General features: G+C 49.0%; 1 protein-coding gene across 1 annotated transcript in view; it reads right to left on the minus strand.

Annotated features, from left to right (window-relative positions):
* Window positions 1-13,218, minus strand: part of LMF1 (lipase maturation factor 1) — a gene marked incomplete at its 5' end in the record, with an annotated part of 160,126 nt that overhangs the window by 104,298 nt on the left and 42,610 nt on the right. The window contains one exon of the mRNA XM_079542668.1: window positions 8,672-8,849. Within this exon, the coding sequence (XP_079398794.1) occupies window positions 8,672-8,849 (178 nt within the window). The remainder of the gene's footprint in view (window positions 1-8,671; window positions 8,850-13,218) is intronic.

A 13,218-nucleotide genomic window follows, 5' to 3' on the forward strand; every position in this document is an offset into this window, starting at 1 on the left:
TCCCAACGCATCAATTCCAGTCTCATTTGATTGAGCACTTCACACACCTCTTCTTGTTCCCCATCACTGGCAGAATACACAGTAAGGGGAATTTCTGAGGAAATTAAGCCATAGAGAGGAAGTTTACCAACAGCTTTCCCACCCATTACAAGGCTGCTGCCCACCTTGCAGCAGGCTCTGCTGGTCAGATTGGACAGCTTTCAGAAGGAGCAGAACACGACACAGACACAGGAGTGATCCCATCTGCCCTTCTCGTCCCCCACATGCAGACACAATCGACACAAACTCCACATTACCACCAGCACGGGATGTGCACGCAGCCGTGCAGTGCATCCCTCAGCAGCATGTGGCTCCCTGCTCCCTCCTGCATTCACTCTTACAATCCTCCTCCTAACGAGCCGATCCTAATTAAACGCACCAGGCAATGGGTGCTTTGCACAGCTCCGTGCTGCACGGCTGCCTTTCAGCACCGGGCTCTTTGGCAATGCCAGGTCAGATGGCAGCAACAACAGGCAGCCCCTTCCATCCCACAACCCACAGACAGCCCTGCCCCGCTGCACCCCTCTCCGGCTGCTGCACTTTGGTGATTCAAAATGAAAAAAAAAGCTGCAATAATTAAAATGTCATTCAAGCACTAAGCCGATATGAGTCACTGCTACAAAAAATATTTTAAAAATTCTTTCAGGAGTGGGGGATAATTATATTCCTCCCTATCTATTGATTTTTCTCTACAATGCACATGTCAGATTTTCCACGGTTTTTTTCCTTTTTTTTTTTTTTCCTTTTTTTTTTCCCCCCCTTTTTCCCTGGAGTGAGTGTCAACGAGGAACAAAGCGCTCTTTGAGACTTTTTCAGCCCAAAATTAATTCTGGAGAAAAAAAAATAAAAAAATGGTACAGACAGACCAATAGCACGGCAAGAGAAAGAGCCTGGTGACTGTGGCTATGTCTGCAACCCCTGCATTGATGCGGCGGGGAATGGGGCACCAGAGTTATAAATTTAGAGTCCACCCAAAGACCTCCATCCTGTGACTTCATGATTCAAACGCTGGCTGAAAAAGGAAATATCTCAGAGGATGACCCTCAGTTCTGGTATTTTAGTTTTTCTTGTAATATTGATTGCTGCCAGAGAAAATCCAGTGGAGCACCTCGCATCTCACACAACTGCCCACCAACCCATGCTCCATCGTACCCACAGATAATGTGGCTTTCACTTCTTTGAAATCCAAATCTATACAAACCCATTTTGAAGACAAACCAGCTGTAAGTTAGACCCCAAACTCACTGAAGAAGAGACATTCCAAAGCCAATGCCTCAAAGCAACTCTGCTCCATGGCAGACACGGCTCTCCAACTCGGGATCCGACACGAGAGCACTGCACGCCTGCTGAGATCTTGCTCTGCACACAGAGCCCCTTGGCTTTTAGAAATGCCACACAGTGAGGATGTGACACAGGTATTAGGCTTTTGGGAAACCCTCTTCTACAACTGCCAGCAGCAAGCTAAAGCTCTGAAAAGAGCTGGCAGCTGGTGCTCCTACCAACCTCTCCTTAAATTAGCAGCTGGTCATTCAAATCCCTCCTGTTTCTTCCATGCAAAGAGAGAAACAACGGGCTGGAACAGCACTTCCTTAGCCAGAATGACAAGCACGCGCTCCTCAGGTGGCACTGCTGTTTATAGTTTTGATCTGTCAGCACCACTTGAGGTTCGAGGTGATGGGCTTCCCAACATCAGCAGGCTACAGGACAGGGCTCCACATTTAGAATCACAGAACGGTTAAGGTTGGAAAAACCCTCTCAGATCACCAAGTCCAACCCCAAGCCATCCCACCACGTCCCCGAGTGCCACGTCTCCACGTTCTCAGGGACAGAAACCCCATCACATCCCCGGGCTGCCTGTTCCAATGCCCTGCAGCCAACTGCACAGCCCACCTGTGAGCGAGCACAGGGCCACTGCTATGCACAGGGGGGACACAGAGCCAGTCCCACATGTGGGGCAGCTCCATGCAGACTGGGAGACCAGAAAGCACAACAGTGCTGAGCAGGAACTCAATTCCTGCACAAAGCGAGCAGAGTGCACGTGAGCAAACAGTGCAACAAGATAAATGGATGATGCAATGGGACAAACAGATGATGCTCTGCTTGTGGAGGTTTTGATGCATCGTGAGCCTGTCCCAGCTAAACTGGAGTCACCGTGAAGGCACAGCATCCCAATGGACTGGTGTGTTTCTGGAAGAGAAGTCACCCGCGTGCGCTCCTGCTCTATTTGCTGTTCTTTTTCCCCCTCTGCTATCAGAAAGACCCTTTGAGAAAGCAGCACGGCAGCAGCAGCGTTTGATTGACTTTGAAGACGAGCTGTAAGCAGTGGGTGAAAGGGGTTCTGAAAAGTCCTTGGCATTAACGGCTCCATGCCTTTTAGAGGCACTGAAGGAACAACACGTCTTCCTGCCAAGGGCTATTACTAGACAAATGGAGAGAGATCAGAAGCACAAAGGAGGTTGCTAAGGAGTCAAGTGTGGGATCCCTGCAGAGAGGAGGAGGCTGCAGCTGGGACGGCAAAGGTCAGAACATTGCAGACATCATTTTCCAAAAATTCCCATGAAGCCCCAGCGCCCGAGTCAGGAGTCTGGCCCTTCCTCTGAATAATGAGAAAGCCATAAAAGAAAGCTCCCTTTCTTCCCTCCTACCCACGCTAATGTAATAAAACAAATTAGAATAATTATTCTCAATTTCAGAGCCATAATGCCCAGGATCAGGGCACGCTTGTCACTGAGATGACAACTACATCCGTTTGATTCTTCTTTTTTTTTTTTCTGTATTTACAAAGATCTCCCAAATTCCAACTTTTATTTCATTACATCTAATGCAATTTTACCACAGGCATCCAGATTCTGTTTTCTTCAAAGTCTTCATTACTTCTGCCAGAAAGTTCATCTCCCTTATTAGCTAATCACATCCCCACCCTTTCCAGTAACCTTTAAAATGCCACCCACGTTATGACACTTTTCGAGGAATCCAGGCAAAAACAAGAGAAATGCAAAGAGATCAACACAAACCACTTCGTTTCTGCAAGAAGCTGCTGCAGAGGGTTAAAAAACCCTCGGTCTAACTGTGAAAAATAAAATGAAATGTAAGAGATGCGATAGCGAACGGTGTACTCACTACTCACAATCTGGAGATAAGGGATCCCTTTCCTCTGAAAGCACATCTGAGTGTGAAGGATGGGCAGCACTCAGCAGGAAACAGATGAGAATTTAGAGGAAGAATTTATTGCTCATTATTATAAACCTTTTGGCACCATTTCTTCCCCAAGACTCCGGCCTTAAACGATCTTTCTCCCCTCCTCTACTCATGTCACAGGGAAAATACCTTGTGTGTGCACTTGAAACACGGAAGGATTTACGTTACTTTGCGCCAGGAAATCCTCAGGATGGCTCTGCTCTGCAGCCCAGGGTCTGAGCTGCCCAGGGAGAAGCTGCTCTGATGAGCAGAGAGCAACACTGGACCTTTGTGGTCGTTTTGGTGCACGCTGATTGCACCACAGCACTGGGGAAGGATGTGCATCAATCCAACAGGCAGCAGCAAGAAGGGACAGGGATCCCCCAAATGACAGACTTCTGCCTCGTGCTCACACATCTGTAACGGGGCATGGTGGCAACACCTCCCTGTGAAGGGCTCTCAAATACAAGGTGAGGGAAGAAAAGAAACCCTTCCCTGTGTCACCCCATCCCTGGGCACCTGGGATGCTCCTGGGGATGGTGAAGTGCGGTGCTTTCAGCCAGGAGCATTCCCAGAATGGTGCAAGGGATCCTGAGGAGGGCATCAAGGACATGGGACACAGCAGCTTCAGTGACAAAAGGATGGGACTTTGCTGGGTTGTGCACTCACTGTACATTCAAGTCCTGGGGCAAAGCTGAGACTTCTCCTCCAACTGCCCCAAGGGTTCTGCCCCACTCTGGGGGGCTGAGCCTGCACAGCCCCGACCCATCTGCACACAGACCCCAGCTCCAACACCTGCGTGCACCAGTGATGGATTGGCAGCTTTAAATCTGAATTTCCTTGCTTTGGGCACTTTTAAATTAAAGTGGTAATGTGCTTTAAATCCTGTTTCCCTGCTTTTCCACTACACTCTTCAATCCCTTCCTCCAGAAACTAATCAAGATGTCTCAGACTCACTTATGCTCTGCTCCAGCCACCTTCCCCAGTAACTTATTCCATATGTCTGTGATCCCTTGCAAGACGCAGCTCCACCTTAATTCCCCATTTACTCTCAGCTTCCCAACATGCCGTTACACCTCACCACATTTCCAGTGCTGATAATCATTCGCACAGAACATCACCAAGCTCTGCAAACAGCACCCAATTAGGCCTAACGTGAGCATCTCGGCAGCACTGTGTGCCCTGTGATGCTGATGGAAAATAAAATGCATATTAGAAAGCTCTGTGAAAGGGCCATTAGCAGTGCAATGAGGCTGCTGCACGTGCATGGGCTCACCTTGCTTTGTGCCTATGAAGGGTCGCTGCTCACGGAGTGCCCACATCTCCTGACTGCAGCAATGGGAAAACAGCCCCAAGATCACACCCAGCTCTGCTCTGCAGCTGCCCAAGGACTGGGATCAGACAGCAGACCCAAGTCCAGTGCAATCTGTTGGGGTTGGTGTTGTCACGGAACAGCAGCAAGAAGCAGTGAGGACCTTGGGGCACTGGGCACTGTTCTGCCATATCCATACTGACTCTTGCTCAGTGCACACATCTGGATGGGATCGGCGCTGCAGCACAGCAGTCGCAAGCTTGGCTGTATGTAACACAGGGAACTGCATGCTCCATGTCAGCATCCCACAAAGAAAAAGGCTGGGAGGGAAGAGGTGCAGGAGTCACTTTAGTTGGAGATGATGAAAATCCACCTAAATTCAGGCACGCTGCCTCTGATGGCAGCAAACCTCTGCTGTGAGGCTTGACAAGTGATGTGCAATGAACAGAGACAACTCTTGGGAATAACCAGAGTAAACATCACCGAAGCCACAGGTTGCATCGAAGGCATCAGCCTCCACTACAGATCCGTGGGCTCATGGTCCATCACCTCCATCCCTCCGCACACGTTTCTGCAGTTACCAGCATGTATCAGTGTTACTACAGCTACACACGCAGGTGCTGCTGAAAATTGAGTCCTTACATATCTGAGCAAGCGTGCACACATGCAGCCTTTCCCTGACACTCCAACTAACGAAGAAACAATTTTACAGCTTACAGATTAAATCCCTGATGGCTTTCCTGGCTCGAGGAGCTGCACGACGTCCCAGCAGCATGCTGTGCTGGTGGGCATGCATCAACTCAGGGCTGTGCAGGTCCACCAGCAATTCTGCTGCCTGCAAGAGAGAAAAAACAAAAACCTCGCTCATCAAAAAGCCCACAGCCTCACACGGTGCCTTGGCCTTGAAATGCTGGGGAATGAGGACAGAGGCAATGCTGCCCTGCTCTGCTTGCTTGCCTCAAGCCATCAGAGCACAGCCACACCAAGACAAGGATCTTGAGTCACACAGCACTTCTGAGACAAATTAGCAGCACGAATCTGTTTGCACCACTTATTTCCTACCATGCTGCTTGCTCGCACAAAGGGACTGCTATTCTTTTGCCTCTGCACGTTCCTAAGAAGCATCCGTCTTTACATCCTGCACTAATGGATTATTAGGAAAATCAAACATATAGATTGAATCACATAATTATGCCTTTTAAAAAGCCAGCAATATTTGAGATCAGCCCAGCGCTTGCTGCCAATCAAACTCCAGCAGCAGAGCCTGAACCCACTCCTTGCACAGGAAGGCAGAAGGGATGATTTTACCTCTCACACGCAGCATCTCTCTTAATGAAGCCCAGCTGGAAGTCAGGTATGGTGCAGCAAGACCTGCTCCAAAGGCTTCTCCAGAAAGCTCAGGGCTGCTTCTACCCTGGGTTGCTTTAAGGCAACAGAACAGCTCCACAAGGCTCCCACCAGCTCTGTGGGTTTCTGTGGTCAGAAGTATAAAGGCAGATTTCTGCTGCAGTGGTTCTCAACTAGCAGGTTGTAAACAAGGGTGTTGGGGTGGTAGGATATGGGAAGCTTTCAAGGGGATGATGGATGTTCCCTGGGGGCAACTATGACAACAGTCATACCAATTTGGATTGGGTGAAAGTCCTTCAGATCCAGCCTGTGCCCTTACACTTAGATTTGGCATCCAGCAGCTATTGGGCTTGGTCTGTTCCTTTGCATAAGTGTAGGCACACTGGCATTTACTCTGGTAGAAATCCCAAGTGTTTTAATGCGCTGGTTGCTAGAATTCTGAATGGAAAGAGTTCCTAAATGTGATGCATTGAATGGGGAAAGAAAAGAAAAAAAGAAAGGGGGTGAAATGGGGCTGAAACGTGAAATCCACACTCCTCTCCTGGTCCTGATACAGGAGCTGACTTCAGAAAAAAAGAGAGCGATGGGATGGGAAACTGAAGCCCTTCCCTGGGGTCCATCACAGTGTCAAAGCCAGACAGGCCAGAACGTTTCAGACGAGCTTCAGAACTGCACACAGCATTGCTCACCCACCCACCAGCACAGGGAGGGAGGAACAAAACCAGCCCAAGGGAGGGCTGTGAGCTGGAAGATGGCATTTTGCAGGGAAATCCATGCCCAGCCTGCTCAGCAGCCCCTGGGGAGCCGTGCAGGGAAAGCCAAACTTCCCGCATGAGACATAATCCCCATCAATCCCACCCCTGGGAACTCTCCCTTCAGGCTGCATTTGTGCACATGTTTCAACCCCTGCCCAGATTAGTGAAGAAATCAAAGATTGCCTTGGAGCAGGTGCACCTGCACCGCAGGAGGATGCTTGGGTTTCACGCATTAAACTCTCGTCCCAGTGCCTGCAAGCATCATTACACCATCTGAGAAGGAAACGTACACGTGTTTGGGCCCCGAAACATTAAAGATACCATCAATCACTGATTTCCACTTGCTTGCATAGATCCCCCTTTAATGACCTTTCCATGTTTTCCTCTCCCGTGCCTGTTAGTGCCATACCAGCAACCAGCACACACAAAGGACTTGAGGGGCAGCACTGACTGCAGAGTGCCCTCTCCAAAATAACTGCAGATTTATGACTGGGGAGCAGCACAGAGACAACGACAACACAAACTTCATGAGCTCAATTTTCCATTACAACAAGCCTTTCTCATAGTTCAGAATATATATTACAACTGGAAAGAGCAAAGCACAGAGTCTCATTTTATAAGGAAAGCAGGATACAAACTTGGTAGTAACACAACATAATTCAGCTGCAGTTCCTTTTGCTCAGAGCCTCGGTTCTTTCTGTAATCAGTGCCACAGCTGAGGAGCACTGAGGCCACAGGAGCCAAACATCCTCTGCCTGAGATGGAAACTTCTGCAACCCTGTTATTTTCACCGAACATCACTGCTGATCAACAGACCAAATATTACACCCACAAGTGAAGTTCTTGTAGGAAAAAATAATCTGCATTCATGTAACTTACACTCAGACTTTGTCATTTCAGAGGAGTATCAGGTCACCTTAAGGGATCTAACCCTGCAGGATGGGCACCCCTCAGCCCCACTCAAACCACTGCAGAGGGTCCTTCAGGGTAGGGCCTCTCCACTCCCCCAGTGTGAGTCCCCAGGATCAGCACTAAGGGCAGCCATCCTGTTGGTGCACTTTGGGTCTGCAATAACAACTGCAACAACTTTCGTGCCCTCAAAAACACAATGAAGATACCGCAGCACCAAAAGTGGGCTACCAAAAGTGCCCATCATTTTCTGCACAAAAGAGAGGACCAGAAATTTCAGTTATGAAACACGGATGCACGTGCTGCTTGCAGACCATACACTGTGCTTCCTTTGGTTATCACTGTTCCCTTCAAACATCCATTGTTCTTATTAGTAAGAAGAGAGGGATAATTAAGAGCTTATTGAGTTTGACTATAGATTCAAGCACTTCAAGAGCTTGGTGTGACAGAAGGGCTTTAGAGAAAAGAGACCCGGGGATGCCCTACTGCCTGCAACACTTCTACAATGATCCTAAATGACAATCTGGGGATGTTTTGAAGCCTTCACCACTCAGCTCCAGATCATGAGGTAATGCTCAGCCACACCTCCAGTTTAACAACGATGTGTCAGTTCCTGATGGATTCTTTTACAAGTGACTTAGGAATTTCCACTGGCACTTGGACAGTAACGAAGCAATTGTTCTCTTTGAAATCAAGGAGCAAAGAATGACATTTCAGTAGAGCACACACAAAGAAAAAAGAAATAACTCAGCAAAAAGCTCCCGGGAATTACCCGCTGCATTCCCAAGCATCTTATCAAAGAGCCACAATGGCCTTCAGCTTCACTTCCTTTGAAAGTGCCAATCCCAAGAGCAGCACCAACACATGCACAGGAGCAAGCACACGTTTGTCTTCCTTTAAATAAGCACTAACAATAACGACTCTGCAAAACAGAGCAAGAAGCATTTCCTACTCCAAGCTCCTTCCTTCTCACTAGAAAAGTCCTGAACTGGAGGACTGCGGTGCTCTGCCCCAGGGACAGCTTCTTGCTGGGATCAGATGTTCCCACTGCTGCCATCTCAGCAAAAAAACAAACAACAACAAAACAACCCAAAGACAAAACCCAAAAGCCCAACCATAGAGCCCCACTCACCGCTCCCAGCATGATCCTGAAGATCAGCCAGCGGAAGCCCCAGATGACGATGCTGGATGGAGGTGTGGAACGGGGCAGCCGGGACAGGGTCCAGAGTGGGCAGAGGAACATCCCCAGGAACCCAGTCTCCAGGAGCTGTGACTCCCATCCTGCAGAGAAATGAAAAGGAGAATATTTGCTGTAGAAGTCCTGTAAGTTATCCTGCCACCAATCTTTAATTCACAAGTGCGAAAAAACCCTTCTGAAACACAACCCAAGGGAAGGTGGCTTCCAGCTCTGCCCTCGTGTGCACATCACACACTGACCTACCTACATGAAATCAGGGTGCTTTACACAAGAATGTGAGCTTCAGAAAAATACACCCCTGTACCTGCATTTCCCAGCAGTTCTCTCTCTAGTACCTAACACTGTTACCTTTGCATGTTGCTGTGGGTTCCGCTGCATATGCCAACACTTGTGTTATTTACAAGGTTACTTCACCCAGCACAAAGCAAATGCATGGGCTGTTATGAAGCAGAGAACAATGCAGTGTGCAAAGTGACCCAGAAAATGACATGCTTTTGTCACGCAAGCAAAACTATGTTGAGCTTACTTTAAAATATCAGAATCAGCAGTAGCGGAATCTTATTTAATATACACAAAGTTTCTTTTTAATTACATTTTGATTTAAGGAAACACCATTCTTCCTCCATCCATCCTGCACTTCCTCAAACAGACCCTCCAAGTGCCAAAGCCAGCAGTGCTGGGAGGAGAAGCGACGTGCATTGTTAAAAGCAGCTGCACCAGGAAAGCAATGGCTGACACATGACTGAAAGGTTAATTGTTACCCAGCCCGGCTGCAGACAGCAGTTGTGGGTCGAACTGGCACCACAGCTCTGCACTTCTGCCCATACAAGAACCCACTGTTGGCTGTGCTTTCATATGTTAATACTGTACTCCTAGCAGACACCAGTGTGTGTGCAGGACATCGAGGATGGCATCTCCAGCAGCCTCTGACCTGCAAGTAAATGCAGTTTTCTCAGTTTGATTTTTCATCACAACTCCCAAGAAGGTGCTTGCAGGCATGGAGAAGCGCACCAAAGGACAGAGCAGCACACAATGTAGGTCATACCCTAAATTCAGGATTCGTGCTTGCAAAGCAAAGCCACAGCCACAGCGGCCTCCAGGCACCATGGAGTTCAGCCTACCCTGTGCTTTGTGCCCCAAAGCAATGAGCTCCTGGGCCTGGCACTGCCACACGGCACAATGCAGCACCATGGGCACAGTGCTGTGATGCCAGCAGGGAGGTGAGCACTGTGGGCCCGCAGCGCGCCAGGCTCCAGCTGCTGGTGGGGGCTGCAGACCGTTCTGCTGGCAATGCAGGCTGGCAGCAGGCACAGCTGAGCTGGCACCAAGCAGGATTTTGCTGCTTTGCCAAAGGCAAAGCACGGTCACAGCACCAGTGCTGCAGACACCTCCATCTAAACCTCCTCCGCTTGCAGCTAAATCCCATTTGTCTTCAGCTTCTCTGTGCCCATCAACAGCAATGGGCAGATTTGCTTCTGCAGATGGAGCTTTAGCATTGTGCTATGCTTTACTCTGCTGTTGACTGCCATATCAGATTCCACCAAGCTCCTGCTAAAAAAAAAGACTAGGACGCAGATAGGCACGAAGAGCCTCTGATTTATTAACAATCCTCTTCCTGATGCACTCACATCCACTGCTGGCCATGTGGTCACAGGGATTGATTTCCCATGCTAGCACACATAGCAGCCACATGCCTGCCCTGGCTCTTCCACAGCCTCCATCCCTCCCCTCCCAGCCTGCAGCCCCTTGCCCACACTTCTCCAGCTTTACAGCCGCCCATTCACTGCTGCTGCTCGCCCCTTTTGCAGCTTCCCCACTTCTGTCACTGCCTCTCGATATTACATTTTCCCTTCCTGCTTTGCTTTGCACATTGAGACCAAGCTGGCCCTCATCTCTCCCCTGTACGCATCCTCAATCCTGGCTGCATCCTCCTGCACAGCACCGTTTCTTTCTCTGAAGTCCCTCTCCTACTTCTGTTGTGTTTTAGCTTAGAATCACCAATTGCTCTCTAAGCCTTCAGCTCAGACAAGGGAAAACATTCAACAAATGTGAGCTGTTTTTAGCAGAGACTCAGGAGTGGCTGCAGCTTGTTATTCTTACAGCCATAATCATGTGCAAATAAAATAGCGTTTGATGCCATTCCACGAGCAATACACCTCCTTGTGATGGTAGGATTATCCCAGCAGCTATGAGCACTTGGTTCTCCACCAAACTTACAGTTAAGTCATGAAGACCTCCAAGGGCAACCAAGCACGCTGCTCACCATCACTGCATGCACAGCTGCTGCTGAGTGCTGCTGCAGTTTGCACATTGCCACCTTTGAACTCCACTGCTGAGGCCCAATCACAGCAGAGCCTACAAGGAATCTCCAAGTCTTCACAGGGAAGTCCTCAGGAGAAGTCCAACCCCACCCCATCCCACCATGCTCACTGACCACGTCCCTCAGTGCCACCTCTCCACTTGAGGACCTGCAGGGACAGTGACCTCCCACCTCCCTGGGCAGGGATTCTTTTTTCCTAATGTCCAATCTCTCTTAACACAACTTGAGACCGTCACCCTTCATTCTACAAAAAATTCATTTCTGTAACCTGTGAAGACCTAAACGGTGAAAAAATCATCATCATTATGAAATCCAAATAATGCCATGCTTTGGGGAGCAGAGGGCACACACTGGGCACTTAAATGGAGCAGCATAAACCAGACACTGGCACAGCATGGGATCCAGGCACCAGCACTGGAGAGACACCAAGGCACCACGCACAGTGCTGAGCAGAGTAAAACCCATTTTACCAACAGCAGCAAAGCCCAGAGCGCTTGCAGTCACTAAAGTCATCTCAGAAAGGCAACAAGGCAGCTCGCACCCAAAGCCCAAACCAACGCTCCACTGATGCGGGGCTGAAATCAGGGCTCACCTTGGCCCCGTCCCTCTGGCCCTGGCGCACACTGATACTGCTGGGAACGAAGGGGTCACGTTGTTGACCCACCTGCTCCTGTTTTCTTCAGTTGGATCTAGTCAAATTTCAGCAGCTGCAGCGCGGCACAATGCGCCATTGTTATCTCCAGCACAGCAGGAGAGGGAGCCAATTTTTTTTTTCTTTAGGAAAAAAAAGAAACAAACTAAACTGCCAATGGTGGCTGCATTTGCCTCACACGCGTTTCGAATGTTTGTTCCATGCTCTTAACTTGATGCAGCAAAAAAATCCATCCTCTGGCATTTTCGGAAGGCTGCGCTGGGGAAGGGAGATGGGGACAGGAGGATGGCAGGGAGGAAGAGGAACCACAGGAGGAGCCTCACCGCGTTCCCCAGGACGGCAAACACTCTGTCAGGAGCACGTCATGCCCTGTAGAAAACATTATTGGTACTTAACATGTAAAAATAAAAGGCAATTTGGTATGAATGGGCACCAGGAAAATCCAAAGCAGCACCGTTATCTCCCTATAAAGAGTATTATTTCTAATGGAACACAGATTATATAGCACTATATCATTAGGGTTTCCAATTGTCATCTTTATTATTTACCATCAAACGCATGATGACAAAAAACACCCGTAACAGCAAACTGCTTCTCTTTGTGTGTACATAACTGCACACAATTTATAGAGGCCGTGCCTGCACAGCACAGCCAAATGCTCCTGCCATGTACACACATTTTATGGCTCTCTTTGCAGCCAGCACACAGCAGAGCCGGGCAGCGCACAGCGCAGCTGTCCCCAATGAATATTGGGTGTCACACTCACTGGCAGTCAAAGCAAGGAAGATACCCAATACCGACTTAGGCTGGAATTAGATTAACTGCTCCTGAGTCTCTCCTCCCTACCTCCCTGAAATTTAGTATGATATAATTTACGCTGCAGCATTAAAACACCTGTTGAACACGGCATGGGTTTGGCTGACGGCTTCAGGATATTCTGATTAAGGACGGCACGTGCAACAACCACGAGCAGCTCAACCAACAGGGGCAGAGCTGTGCCCAGCACTGAGCAGTGCACCCCACGGGCTGCTCCTACACCGCTCATCCCCAGAATCCTCCCTGCTGGTGTTCCTCCTGCCCCCCATCCACTCCCGACCTCCCGCTTGCAGGAGCACAGAGCCAAGGAAGGAATGCAAAAAACCAGGCTGACAAATATTAGCTAACTTTGAAGAGCTGCATCGTTTTGAATTGCTTCACCAATAGGCCCTCTAACAAGTTAAAGTGCTAATTACAAACGTCAGCCAAATACAAATGCCATTTTAACCTTCATCGTGCAATACCATCCACACTAAAACTCATCACACCATTATCACCAGTTCCAGCTGGGTTTGGCTGTCACACAGGTCTGCCTCCCCATGGCTTGACTCCCACCTGCTGAACATGCCCTTCTCACGACACAGTGAAGAACACCACCAACAAAGCCCTGGAGAGGATAAGCAGAAAACCACAGGAGCAGCACTATCTAAGGCAGAGCACGCACAGTTCAGTGCCAGGAGCTTGGGCTGCAAG

The sequence above is a fragment of the Tetrao urogallus genome (assembly GCF_951394365.1).
Source record: "Tetrao urogallus genome assembly, chromosome: 15".
NCBI lineage: Eukaryota > Metazoa > Chordata > Aves > Galliformes > Phasianidae > Tetrao > Tetrao urogallus.